Below are 13,432 nucleotides of genomic sequence, written 5' to 3' on the forward strand. Positions count from 1 at the left end.
CTGGGAAGGAATCGTTTAGGAAGCACCTACTACGCGCTGGCATTGTCTTTTAAAATCCCCTTTTCCCGGGAAACCAGGTAACCTGCCCTGCCCCCAGCCAAAGAGCCAGACTGGCAGGAGTCAAACCCAGGTCCCCCCGATGACGTCGGGTCCGGTCGTCATCCATTGACAGGCCGCGTGGCGAGTCCCGAGTGGGGCGGGGTTCCGCAGAGCCCGCGTGTGGCTGCGGCCGCGCACTCAGGCCGGCTCCTCCTCCGGTGAGGCGCCCTGCTCTGCCCGGCTCCTGGGTCACTCGCTGTCGGGGACTCGGTGTCGTCGCCTGGTGGGGCCGCCAGGGGACCGTGTGAGGAGCACGTGGACGGGTGCCCGGCACGCAGCGCACGCGGCCGTCGCCCGAGCTCCACCCCGCGTTAGCAGGATCGTCCACGCGCTCCGTGAAGACCCGGGCGCCAGGCACCGGCCACCTCCCCCTGTGCCTTTCGCTCCTCTGCAACCCCTGGGCTCTGGCGTCACCGAGCAGCAGAGGGCACTCTGGGGACAGATGGCAGTCACGGGCCTGCTGGGGACGTGGCCCTCCGCCGGGAGGCGTGGGCGTGAAGACTGGGTCTCAGGACTGCCACGCGGTCCACGGGCCTTTCCACGAGCCGGTGGCTGGAAGCGATTTGCCCTCATCGCCCAGCTCAGCGCGACCTGGCCCAGGGCTTCCCCACGCCGGCCCTGAGTGAACGCCTGCTCCAGCCTCGGCCAGCACCGGTCTCCTCCGCTCCCGGAAGGTCCCCAGTGACCTGGGACCCCTCCCCGAGCACGCGCTGCAGCTTTCCTTGAAGGTTCGGTTAAACTCCTTGGAGCTTTGGGCCCAGAGACGGCCGAGCCTGACAAGGTGCCTGTCACGACCCCTGCGACGTACAGCCACAATGGGACGGCTGGGGGGTGGGGGTGATCGGAGCTCAGCTCGTGCCGAGGCTGCAGAAGGTCGACCTGCACTGTTGGCAGGAAGCCACAGTCCGGCTGGCGCGTGCTGCGGGGGGCGGGGGGTGGGGAGCCCCCCAGACGAGCCGGCGCGGCTGGCCTCGCTCGCACACGCGCCCCTCCGGGAACGCACGCGGTGCTGCGTGTTGATCCCTGCTCTCCTCCCGGGAGCCCCGGCGACCTCCCTGTCACCCCCATAAAGCCCTTCTCAGGCGAGGGGCCGCTTCACCTGCGCTGGCGAAACGTGCCTGGTCCCGTCGGTCTGGCTGCCGCGGGTCTGCGGGCCTGGCCGTCGGCTCCAGCTTGGGGCCGCACACACGCCATCTGCCAGTGGGCCACCATCCTCCCCCGTCCCTTGGGGGGTCTGTGGCCCGCCCGCAGTCACGGTCACAGGAGCAGGGACTCCCTGTCCCCGCGCCCCTCCCCCGGACACCCGCCCCCAGTCCAGAAGACGCTCTGGGAGCTCGTCTTTACTCATGACACTTGCTCACCACTGGCCACCTGCCTGTCACCCACGAACCCACCCCCCACCTGCCCCGCCCCCAGGCCGCTGAGTCGGCCCCCAGCTGCCATCATCGCCCCTGCAGCTGAGACCTCCATTCCCACGCTGTCTCCGTAAAGGACCAACATTACAATCCTAGTCCCTTCCTGATGATCCCACTCCCGCATCCAGGGGAGCAGAGTTCCAGAACGTTCTCACCGCTGTTCCCCCTCCGCGGATGCCTGTCTCTTTTGCTGGATGCTTCTCAGAGCAGCCGCTCCCCACACTCACTGTCCCTAGGGTTTGCTCAGGAGGAAGCACGAAGCAGACTCTCTGTGCCTGGCCTCGGCCCTGAGCCCAGAGCCTGGCCGTAGAGCAAGGGTGGGCGGAGCCGACCATCCAGGGCAAACCCAGTCCCGGGCTCGTCCACTCCACGGCCACCGGCACGGCACCTACAGAGCCCTCTGGCTCAGGGGGTGTCACCAGCCCCGCTTTGACAGACGCAAAAGCAAACGCTGTCAGAAAACACCCCCCCCGCACAGGTTTAGAGGCAGAATTCAGACCCGGAGAGGCAGGCTGTGCCGACGGCCACAGCCTCGCCGCCTGACGCCCCGACTTCCCGGTGTGACACCGCAGGCCCACCCGCCGAAAGCCAAGTCTATTTCTCCACCTGTTTTTGGGGTTTCGAGACGCACGAGGCCGGTCTGCCCAGGAGCACAGCCGCCCCGCTGGCCGGCAGGGGACCGCAGGTGCGCACGCGGGCTCGGCGAAGATGTGCAGGCGGCCTGCGGAGCCAAGTCCAGCCCGGAGCGTGAAGCCGCACGCTGGCTACGACGGCTGTTTGCAAAGCCTCTCGCTCTGGGGGGTGGTTCGTCACGCAGCAGGAGCTGACCGGTGCGCCCGGTTCCCTCCCTGCAGAGCCCCTCTTCCCACCACGCCTCGGGTATCCCGACGGCCCCAGAGCGCCGGCTGCGGACGAAGCCGCTCGCCCTGCGCCCGCCCCTCCCTGGTTGACAAGTGGCTTTGCATGTTACCGCGTCCCCTCGTAAACCCTCTTCACGGGGAGTCTGTGGCCCCACTGACGGACGCGGGGACCGAGGTTTGGGGCGGGCGCACGTTCGCACCAGCATTTGGGCTCCACTGTGAAGACCACCCCACCCCGAAGGCCCGGACTCCGAGTGTCCGACCCAGGAGGGCGAGGGCCGGGGTCTACACCAAGCCCGCGGGGGCTTAGGACAGCGGCCTGAGCAGGCCTCTGATCGCTGGGGCGGCTCTCCCGCCCACCGGGCTGCAGACCCGCGCCTCTCGCGGCGTGAAGTACGAGAAGGCCACTCTGCGCTCCCCTTCGAGAACGTGTCTGTCTGGGGCTCGGCTGTATCACGTACACAAAGCCCTGCCACGGCGGCTCGGGCGGTGCTCCGCACGCTTCCACTGACCGCAGCCCCTGCAGAGAAGGGCTGGCGCGGCCAGGCCAGCAGCCCGCCCGGTAGACAAGGCCGGGTCGCGGCAGAGAAGTGGGGGGGGGGGGGGGGGTGTGACTTAACAGCTTCTTCCACATTCGGATGAAATAAGTCCCTTTACAGTAGGGAAAAAAAGCAGGGGCGGTAATTATTTTATTAAAAACCAGGAAATGATGAAGCATTTAATTTGGGGAGAAAAAACACACCACTGATTAAATCGCCACTTCCTCAGGCCTGACATCGGCTTCTCTCTAGTACCTTCTGACATTCTTGGCAGGGCGTCTTGGGGAACATTCTGGCAACTTGAGAGCCACCTTCGGCTGGCCATTTCTGTCACTGCCCCAGCGGGAGGCGGGGAGAAGGGAGAAGGGGAGAGAGAGAGAGAATCCTTGATTGAGTCGTGGTCCCTTTCCCCAGGTCTGGCTCCGTGAGGGAGCTGGACCACCGGCATGGCCATCGGAGGCGCTGGCCCTGGGGAGGTGACGCATTCACAGCCCGGTCCTGGTCGTGACGTCAAAACGCAACGCCCACAAGACCGCGCCCCAGGGAGGGGAGAGGAAGGGAGGGGCGTCCCCCACCCAGCAGCCTGCAGTGTCTCCCCAGGACTCACCTGTGCCCCTGCCCTTTGACCTCAAACTTCCCCGCCCGCCCTATGGCAGCAAAGCTTCCGTGGCCCGGGTCCCCTCCCACAGGCTGGGCTCTGCTCTCTCTTCCTGGACGGGGCTTCCCCCGCTGGGATTGTTCCAGAAGCCCCATGCCGCCCGTGGCACCCGGCGGGGGGCGGGGGCCCACTCGCTCAGGCGAATGGGCAGGTGTCTTTGGGGTGTGCCTGCCACCAAGACACCCCCAGCAGCTGCAGGCCAGCGATCCGCCTCGACCCTGTGACCTCTGAGAGCTGGGGGTGCGGAGGGCCCCAGAGCCCAGGCCCCCCTGCAGCCCAGGCCCCCCCGCAGGGGCCCGGCAAGCAGCCGAACACGTTAGCTCACAGCCGAAACACAGGGCCTTGCAGCTCCCTTTCCTCCTGGCCTCTCCCCAGGGGCCAAGCATGCTGAGCGAATCAGGCATTTGGCACCGTCCCAGCCATGAGTCACCTCACCCTGGGCCCGCACCTGTCAGCGGGCGGCGTCCACTGGGGCACAAGGCTCCCTGGCCGAAAGCTGCTGTCACCCCTTCCCCACCAGAGGCCGGGCCTCCGCCCCCAGGCCTGGCTGCCGTCCTTGCTGGAATGAAGTCACCTGGGATGGAGGCCGGGCAGCTCTGACATGTGAGGCTGGAATCCAGGCCAGACAACAGGGCGCTCGGGGACAAAAACACCTCCCGGGGTGGGCCGAGGGGGGCAAAAGGGAACTCTCTGTGAGTGACCTTTGTTGAGCACTGTGTGCCAGGCCCCCAAGGAAGGCCTGGGGGCCGAGGCACAGGGAAGGACAGAAAGGCGGGCACCAATACAGGGCCAAACGCCAGGCACGAAGCGCAGGTCACGGGGCGCGGGGGCCTCCCCACTGGCCGTCTCTCACTCACCCCACCACCCGGGGGCCGGCGCCCCTTCCGGGGGCAAAGCGGAGCCTGAGCAGCGAAGGGGCTCATGAAGATCAAGACTAGGGCTCACCTGTGTGAGACGGTGGCCGGAGACGGGCCCCAGGGTCCCTGGCCACGGAGCAAAGGCTCCAGGGCCTGGAAAACCCACGGCTCTGATGTCTCCCCTTTCTGTAAGCGAAAATCCAAGTGCTGGCACCTAAAAGCCCCTGCCTGATTTCCCCCACTCTCCCAGGTGGGGACAGAGCTGCTGGGAAAAGCCGCCCCCTGCTCCCCCAGCTCCTGGCTCTGCGTGGAGTGTTCTCTCCCACCGAAGTTTCCAGCCTCAAAAGGAAGTGCCCCCCCCAAACACACACACACACACGTGTCAGGGTGGGCGACAGTCGGGGGGAAATGCACGTTTAAGGGAGGGTTTGCAACTTGCCCTGAATATAAAATAGCGCCAGCCTTTGGTGGGCCGGAAATCTCCTGAGCAGAAAGGGGGGGTGGTCTCCTTGGCATAACTCCATTCGTTCAGTCACCTCACAAATCTCAGTTATGGGCTGAATCGAGCTGTCCCCCCGCCCCATCCACATATTTAAGCCCTAAACCAACCCCAGGCCCCGCGAAATGGAGCTATAATTAGAGGTTCAGTCTTGGAAGAGGCGGTTGAGATGAAACGAGGTTGGAGGGTGGCCGGTCATCCGGCGTGATGGCGTCCTCCGGCAGAGAGGCCAGGGCGAGGCACGCCCAGAAGGACGACCCCATGGGGACGCGGGGCGAGGATGACTCCGTCTACACGCGCACCCGCCCAGCGGAGAGGCCTCGGGAGGACCCGCGCTGCCGACCCTCCGCCTGGGGCTCCCGGCCCCCGGGACCGGACGACAGTCTCTGTGCCTTCGCTGTGGTGGCCCCAGCAAAGCGACACGGCCCCCGAGGCCCGCGTGGCCGAGCCAGGGGCCGCGCCAGGCGCCGTGCTGACCGCTTTGTGTGACAAGGCTGTGTGGCAGGCCCCCCGTGGCAGGCCAAGGGCCCGGCACAGACATCACACCTCCCTCCGACCACGCCCCCAGCCGGCCCCCTCACTCCCCGCGGGCCTGCTTGGCGGGGTCTGGACACAGCGGGCCCCTGGCATGCTCCTAGGAACTCCCTGCACTGGACCGGATCAGGATGCTCCTCCGAGGTCTGTCATTGAGTGGGTGGACCCTGGAAACTGCCTTCCTGTCCTGGATGGGGGAGACTGAGGCACAGTGCGGCCGTGGAGTGGATTGCGGCTCCCGGCTGATCTGCAGAGGGGCCTCCCGGCCACCAGGCCCAGCTGCCTCTTCTGCTGAGGGCCTGGGTTGGGCCCCAGGTGACTTCAATCACTCACTCATTCATTTCTTCATGCATTCATTCCCTCAATCCCTTCATTCATTCCCTCACTCAATCACTCGCTCCGTAGCTGAGGGACACCTCCCACCTGCCAGGCCCCCTCCAGGTGCTGGACACAAGCTGGGAGAGCCCTGGATGCCTGGGGCACATATGCTGTGGGCGGAGCAGCCACAGGTTGGATCATTAAGCAAAGAGCTTACAGCTGTGCTGAGCGCGGTGGGGGTGGGGCGGCGAGGGGTCTCCAGATGGTGTGGCTGGTTGGGGGAGGGGGGCAGCCCTGGGCTTACCAGATCAGCTGGCCAAGCCGGCCACCGCCAAGCAGGTATGGCAGGGAGAGGGTCTTCCTTGAGCCACTGCTGGGGCCTCAGCGTCATGGAAAGGTCAGGGCCCCGGGGACAGAGGTGGCACTCAGCAGTGTGACACCTGGGCATTTGGTGCCACCAGGTGGGACTCGTGAGCCAGAGAAGACCCTCCCCACCCCGATCCCCCAGACACGGAGGAGGAAACAGGTCCGGAGAGAGGCAGACGCGCCTGGGGCCACAGCGGGTCCACAGACCCAGAACCGGAGCCCGGGTCTCGCAGGCCCTGCCCCCACCATCACAGGACCCCTGTTCCCCCCAGAGAAACCCTCACGGCAAACAGGAAGACGAGCCTGCCCCTGCACCCTGCCCTGTGGGCCCCCACCTTTGGGCGGTTAGAGGGGTGCGGAGGGGGGCAACCAGTTTTGTTTAACCTCAAGGACCAAGAATGTCCAGATGTTTCCCAGTGCCCGCCCCTCCCCACCTGGCCGCAGCGCCTTCCTGTGAACGTCCCTCCGGGGGAGGGGGCGGCTCCGGCGGGGTCCCGGGTGTGAGGGAATGTCTGGCTGGTGAAGCTCCACGGGAGGAGGCCATCGCATTCCCGGAAAACTAGAGTGGTTTTCCAGGGCGAAGGCCGCTGGGGACAACTCGGAATCCACCCACGAGGAGCCTGACCTCGGGCCGGCTGGGGAAGGGGATGCGGAGGAGGGCGTGGGGGAGGGGCCAGGGTCCCAGCACAGCCGCCCACCCACGTGCCAGCTAAGGCTCCACAGACAGATCCACGAGTCAGCAGCGACTCAATGAACGAACAAACGACAATGCCAAAACCGAACGCTGTGCCACACGCACCACCTGTCTGAGCAATGCCCCGGGTCACGTGACAGAGGCACAGCGCCATGCAGAAGTTCCCCCCACCCGTGAGCTTGTGGCGAAACTAGGATTTGCATCTGGGTCGTCTGCAGAGATGTCCATCATGGAGGTGCCGAGAAGGGGAGAGGGGGAGGAACGCAAAACTCTTCCTCTGGATACGTGAACGTGAGGTCCAGTCTTTCTCTCTACCTGGCGGGCACAGGCTCGGGGGCACACCCGGGCCACACCGTGGAGTGCAGTCGGCTCTCAGAGGGCCCCACCTGAGACGCTCGCGGGCTCACGCGCGTGCACCAGGAGTCTTGCACGAGGACGCTGGCTGCGAGACTGGCCATAACAGCAAAACTACAGGGGAACAAAGCACGAAGTGACTCCCGATGGGAAACATGAGCTGGGTTATTCGCACACTGGAGTCCCACCTCTCAACAGGGACCCGTTTCATAAACACGGCTCTGACGGACAGTCAGCCGCGGCCACGCGTGTGGACAGGAAGCAGAGCGCAATGGCATCCTTTGTTTATGGACACGGGCAGATGCAGGGAAGCCACGAAAGCATGGACGAGCATGGAACGCATCGGCGCGGGTGCGGAGGTCGCATGGCGGGGGAGGGGGAAGCCTCTGCAGAGTCCCTAAGGGTTCGCTTTCAACAATCTGAAACACATTTGCAAAACGAAACACGTTTGCAAAATGAAACACATTTGCAAAACATTAACATCTGCCTAATGTCTCAGGTCAGTTACATTGTTTCCCATAGTTCGAACTGTTTCCTGGCTGCGCAGTGTTAGCTTAGGACCCATCTCTGCATCCTCTGGGCAGGTGGCAGGATCCCGGAACCCGGGTCCCTGTCCCGAGCCTGCCTCCCCAGCTGAGGACCCTGGAGGACCCCAGATGCTCACTCGGATGGCCCTGTTTTGAAGTCTGAGTTCCCAACATGTGGATTGGTTTAAGTCTGACTTATGGCTCTCCTCCATGGAAAACGGAATACTTTCTCAGCTGGGATGAATAAAGAGAGATGGAGGACGACAGCTATAACACGCTGGCTTAACTCGACGACGGTGGCGCGACCTCTCTGAGCCCCTGTTTTCGCGTCTGGTTGAGGATGGGTGTTGGGATCCACCTTACAAGGTTGTCCTGGAGAAGTTATCGCATTTAAAAGGTGCGCAGTTAGCACGGGGGTCTGAGTGCGGTGAGGCGGGGAGGACAAGGTCGGTCTCACGGGCCGGAGCCCCGGCGTCACCGGGTCCCGACAGTGAGCACCCTCAGGGCCGGCAGCCCCTCCGAGGGCCAGAACAGGGGCCCCCAGCCCGGCGCCTCCATCCAGGCACCTCGGCTGTCCCACAGACCCCACCCTCGTCTCGCAAGACCAAAAGGGACCTTCGGCCATGTGCTTCTCAGACAGGGCCCTGTGTCCCCAGCCCCGTGGCCACTCGGCCTCTCGCTGCGGGCCTTCCCCCTGGAGTGGAGTCTTCCTGCCTGAGGACCGATTAGCAGGTCGGTGAACTGGCTCGGGCCTCAAGACTTCGGGACCAACGGCCAGGCCTGCCACCCTGCTGCACGGGTGGAACGGGCAGCCCTGGCCTCGTCCCTGATGGCCAGACGCTCGGAAGGCTGTGGGAGACGAGGGGAGGGAGTGGCCTGTCCCTGGACCAGTGGAAGACGCGAGTGGGGGACAAATGCTCAGGGCTGGACGTGACCCCTCGTCGAAGGCCCTGTGCCGCTGCCCTCCTGTCTGGCCACAAAGCCCCGCTCCCCTCATACGGCCCCTGTGCCCCCCAAACACATCGCTTGCAGTCCGCGCCTTGTCTCGGGGTCTCCTCCCGGGGGAACCCAACCACAGAGCCGTCCCCGAGGGGGTGTGTGTGGAGAGGCTTGCTGGGAAGCCAGTCTCAGAATATGGCCGGACCGGGTTAAGCTGCATGAGTAATTGGTTAAGACGAGGTCACACGGGAATAGGGTGGGTCCTTAATCCAATATGACTAGTGTCTCATAACAAGGGGACATTCGAAAACGGAGACACAGAGAGAAGGGGATGTGAGATGCAGGCAGAAATTGGGGTGATGTGTCACAGGCCACAGAACGCCAAGACTGCCTGCGACCCCCGCAGCTGGGAGAGAGGTGCGGGACAGATCCCCCGTGGGGCCCCGGGGGGAGCCAGCCCTGCTGGCACCCCGATCCCAGGCTCCTGGCCTCCAGAACTGGGAGGCTCGTCCCGCCCTTGTCCCCTCCACCCTGAAGCCCCCATCGCCCTCTCCTCCCGGGAGGAGGGCCGGCTGCCCCCTCGTGCCAGCCAGCCGGGGCTTCCCCTCGCCCCCTGCCCCCTCCCTCCCTCTCGCACCCCGGCGATGGCCCGATCTCTGCGTCCCTTCTCCGTCCGCTGAGCCATGCCGTGGGTCAGGCCCTCGCCTCTTACCTGATGTCACAACAGCGGCCCAGCAGGTCTGCCGCCCCCACCTCCCGCCCCGAGACCGGCGTCCCATGGGCCCGGGTCAGACGCTTGGCATGCCCCCGACGCCCCTGTCACATTCCAGTCCAGGCGGCAGCACGTCCCGCTGGCCCCGGCTTCCTGCCACCCACCTCCGCCCCACAGGCCGCCGCCACCCCTCGCCCGGAGACCCGCGGCGGCCTCTAACTCGTCCTGACCGGCCCCCTGCTCTCCCTGCCCCCACCTGCCCCGGGAGCTCTGCGCAGGCTGGTCCCACACTCGCCCACACCCTCTCCAAGCTTTCACTCGGGCACTGCGGAAACGCCGACGCCCTCCCCACGCCCCCAACTCCCGACGCCTGCCCGCGGCTCTGCAGCTTCCCCCCCCCCTCGCCCATCGCCTGCCTCCCGGCACCCCTGTTACCACACGCGCTGTTTCGGGTCTGCTTGTTCCCCCGACTCCGAGAGATGGGGCTCTGCCCGCCTCACGAACCCAAACGTCCCCAGTGCCCAGAACAGCCCTCGGCGCACAGTAGGTGCTCACCGAAGTGGCCGTGAAACGGCATGAACAGGGCGCGAGCCATTCGCTTCTCATCCCCTCCCCCCCAGCAGAGTAGGGAGAAGCCCACCGTGTCGCCAGCTTCTCCCTCCCCCGCGGGGGCGAAACCACCTACCCGAGCTGCAGGTGAGGCCCCGCCAGCCCGCACAGGTGCTTTCCCACGGGCGCCGTCTGGGGGCGGGCAGGAGGCTTGTTACAGAAACTCGGCGACTCGGCCTGGAGCAGCCGCCTGGCCCGGGGAGGCCGGCTTGCCCGCCTGGAAAAGCACCTGTGCGGGGCGGGGCCTGGAAGCAGGAGGGAGGCGGCACAGGACACCCCAGGGTGCCGGGGACGCAGGAGACACCCAAGCCGCAGCAGTGTCCGAAGACCAGGACGCAAGGTCCCCAGGCGCTGGGGTGTGGTGTCGAGGGCCCTGGCCCTCACTGTCCCCAAACCCTGTGTCTGCACGCCAAAGCTCCGGACTCCAGTCTTTACCCCCTTCCCGCCGGGGCTCCACGGCCTCCCAGTCTTAAGACGGGCTCCTGAGAGCTTGGAGCTGCAGCCACTGCGGCTGGAAGGCTCTGAGCCGCCCACGGCTGGGGCCTGCGGGAGCCAGGAACTCGGGGCTGCCTTTCCAAGCTCCCAGCTCTCAGGCCTGTGTGACCAGAGCCAAGCCCCACACCCGTGAGGCTCAACATGTACTAAGAAGGGCTTTGCCAACAGCAGCCAGTGGCTGGCGCATCGCAGGTGCTCCACCGACACCCAGGGGCCTGGCCTGAGCCCCAGATGCTGTCCACGTGTTCTCGGCCTCCAGTCTGCCCAGGGCCAAGGCTGGATGCAAACCACAGCCAGAGGTCAAGGTCAGCGGCACCCAGACTCCTGATGCTGTGAATGGAAAGGATCGTGCCCCCTAAAAGCTTGGCCGACGTCCTAACCCCCAGTACCTATGAACGTGACCTAATCTGTGGAAGCGGCTGCTTAAGAAGGGGTCATGCTGAAGTAAGGTGGGCCCTAACCCGGTGACCGGTGCCCTAAGAGGAGAGGAATCTGGACAGACACAGGGAGAGGCCCCGTGATGGCAGAGCTGGGGATCGGGGTGATGCCACCGCAAGTCCAGGGCCACCGCAGGGTGCCAGCCACGACCAGAACCTGGCAGGAGAGGAGGGCCCTCCCCCGAGCCTGGCCTCCCGATCCCTGGGGCCCGGACTCCGGCCTCGGCGCGGCGTTGGCTGCAGGCGTGGTCTCTCTGCAATGCTGTTCCTGTCAAACTGAGTCCTCCGCCAGTCCCAGCGGGCCCCCAGCGGGTGACGAGAACCCCATCTGCACCACGGGTAGTGCTCGCCTCTGGAATGACGGTCCCCTGTAGCCCCCGACCCCCTGCAGGTGCCACCCCCCGCCCCTGCAGGGCACGTGTCTCAGCGTGCGGGGCGGGCGGTGACTGGCCCGTCCACGGAGCAGGGCGGGCACACGGACCGCGGCTCGGCGGGCTTGCTGCCCCAGTTCTCACCTGGGGCTTGGTGGTGAGGTCCACCACCCCCAACCTCGGGCTCGGAAGATACTGTCAGGCCAGCATTCCCCTCCAGCCCTGCTCAGGAATCCCGCCCGCCCGCTCACCCACAGGCCCGCACCTGCTGGCTCAGGTATGGGTTCAGGTATGCGCCTCCCACACGGCTCCCTCACCTCGCCCCGCCTGGCTCCACCAGGCCACACTCAGCCTTTGCACCAGGCCTGGGGACTGGGGACTCTCCCAGGACTGCGGTGCTACTCTGGAGGACGCCCTGCCCCTGCCCCCACCTGGGTGTCCTTTCTGCCGACCCCACAGAAACGGGACTTGGATGGATCCTTCTCAGAAGCAGCCAAGGAGCCCTCCAAGGAGCCGAGTGGCCAGGGGCGGAGGGCTGTCCGGCCTCGCGCCCCGCGGTGCTGGCGCCCCCCTGCCTCCTGGCCACTGCACCAGGGGCGGCAGCGTCCGCCGCGCGGCCTTCGCCCCCGTCCCGCTCCCCCGGGTGCTGTGCCCTGGCCACTCGCTCGCCAAGCGCTGCACTCACAGCACCTCCTCTGCTCGGGCCCCTCGTCCCGCTTTCTCTTAATCCAGGGGACACGCTTCCCCCCGGCGTCAGAATGGCCGCTTGGCATTTACTCCTTCCTGGTCTCTCTGCCACGCCCACATGGGAACATCTGCCCCCCGTCTGTCTGCTCCCCCCGCAAGCCCCCAGCTCTGTCCAGAGACCCCAAAAATACATGCGAAAGGAGTGACCGTGTGAACCCACCCTCGGCCCAGCAGGGCCGACGGGGCCTGGGCAGGGGACAGGAGCGTCACTCGGAAGAAGGGCAGAGAGGAAGGGGGGCAGCCCGGGAGTGGGCAGGGGAGCGCCGGGTGTGACCGCAGTGGAGGGACCGGGGACAGGAAGCCAGAGCGCTCTGGGCAGACATTCTGGAACTCAGGCCACGAGCCCAGGTGGGCTGGAGCCGGTGTCCCTGTCACTGTGTACACAAGGCTGCTCCTTCCACCTGCACAGCAGGGCGGCTGTCGGTGGAACTTTCCGGAGTCCCAGTCGACAAAGCTAGCCTGGGCGCGTCCAACCTCCTCTGCTTCCCCTCCCAGCTCTGGATGAGGGACCCTCCTCCACACGACACCGCCCCGAGGCCACCCCCGCCTCGGGGCAAGAGGCACCCCAGTCCAGGAAGGGGCGTGGAGAACCCCGCGGTGCCGCTGTCCGCATGTTCTTCCCAGGCCCGCAGCTGGGAGGGGGCAGGTGGGACAGGCCGGACCTCGCTCGCCCGCCGCGGCTTCTGCCGTCCCAGCCCTCGACGCCCGGCCCGCAGGGCTGCGGTGCCCCCGCCGAGGTCGCAGAACCCCAGATTCGGAGCCGGGGCACAGGGCAGGGCCCGGGACAGCCCCCTTCCATCAGCCCTGCCTCGCTCATGCTCGCAGCCTGGGGGCGGGGAGCACGTGGAAATCGGGTCTGGGGAGCGAACTCTGGACCCCTCCTTTTAACAGACAGGCCCTAACCCCGGACAACTGTGTGCATCTGCCCAGGGCTGACTCCTTAAAAACTAAGGAAGAAAAACAGTAACCAAGGACACGGGAGCAGAACCGCCCCCTCCTGTGCGGGAGCTTTCGGCCAGCGTCGTCCTGTCCACGGCTCCAGCCCACATGTGGCCCCGTTTCCAGCGGGAACGAACTGCCTGGGCCCCGGGAGCCATGTCGCAAGTGGCTTTCGTGTCGTGGCTTGTCCTGGGAGGTCGACGGCACCGTCATCACAGATGGAGATGGGAGGCTCTGCAAGGCCACCTCCCCAACAGCTTGGCCCGCCCGGGCCCCAGCAAAGCCGGGCCCGGCGTGCCGTATAGGGCCGAATACAGAAAGCAGCAGCGGAGGTAGCTAGCCAGTCACTGAATTCACATAATCTTCTATCAAAAAAAGGATGGACTGACTTTATACCTCCCGGAGGCAGGGAAACAGTCCCCTGGGTCCCACATTCCAGGTGGGGACCCAGCCGTGCCGGCGA

At 65.9% G+C, this 13,432-nt stretch overlaps 2 protein-coding genes across 3 annotated transcripts in view; both read right to left on the reverse strand.

Moving 5' to 3' along the window:
* SORCS2 (sortilin related VPS10 domain containing receptor 2) overlaps positions 1-13,432 on the reverse strand; it is a 219,332-nt gene that overhangs the window by 103,414 nt on the left and 102,486 nt on the right. The gene's annotated exons all lie outside the window — the stretch shown is intronic.
* Positions 5,509-9,177, reverse strand: LOC107501211. The gene has a single exon (XM_016127120.2). It carries the CDS (start codon positions 8,877-8,879, stop codon positions 7,905-7,907), a length of 975 nt encoding a protein of 324 aa, XP_015982606.2. The 5' UTR covers positions 8,880-9,177; the 3' UTR covers positions 5,509-7,904.

The sequence above is a fragment of the Rousettus aegyptiacus genome, unplaced genomic scaffold, assembly GCF_014176215.1.
Source record: "Rousettus aegyptiacus isolate mRouAeg1 unplaced genomic scaffold, mRouAeg1.p scaffold_m13_p_10, whole genome shotgun sequence".
Classification (NCBI taxonomy): Eukaryota; Metazoa; Chordata; class Mammalia; order Chiroptera; family Pteropodidae; genus Rousettus; species Rousettus aegyptiacus.

What these genes read in the sequence shown, in the direction of transcription:
- LOC107501211 (XM_016127120.2), bottom strand. Translation starts at nt 8,879, where the DNA reads ATGCAGCTTAACCCGGTCCGGCCATATTCTGAGACTGGCTTCCCAGCA.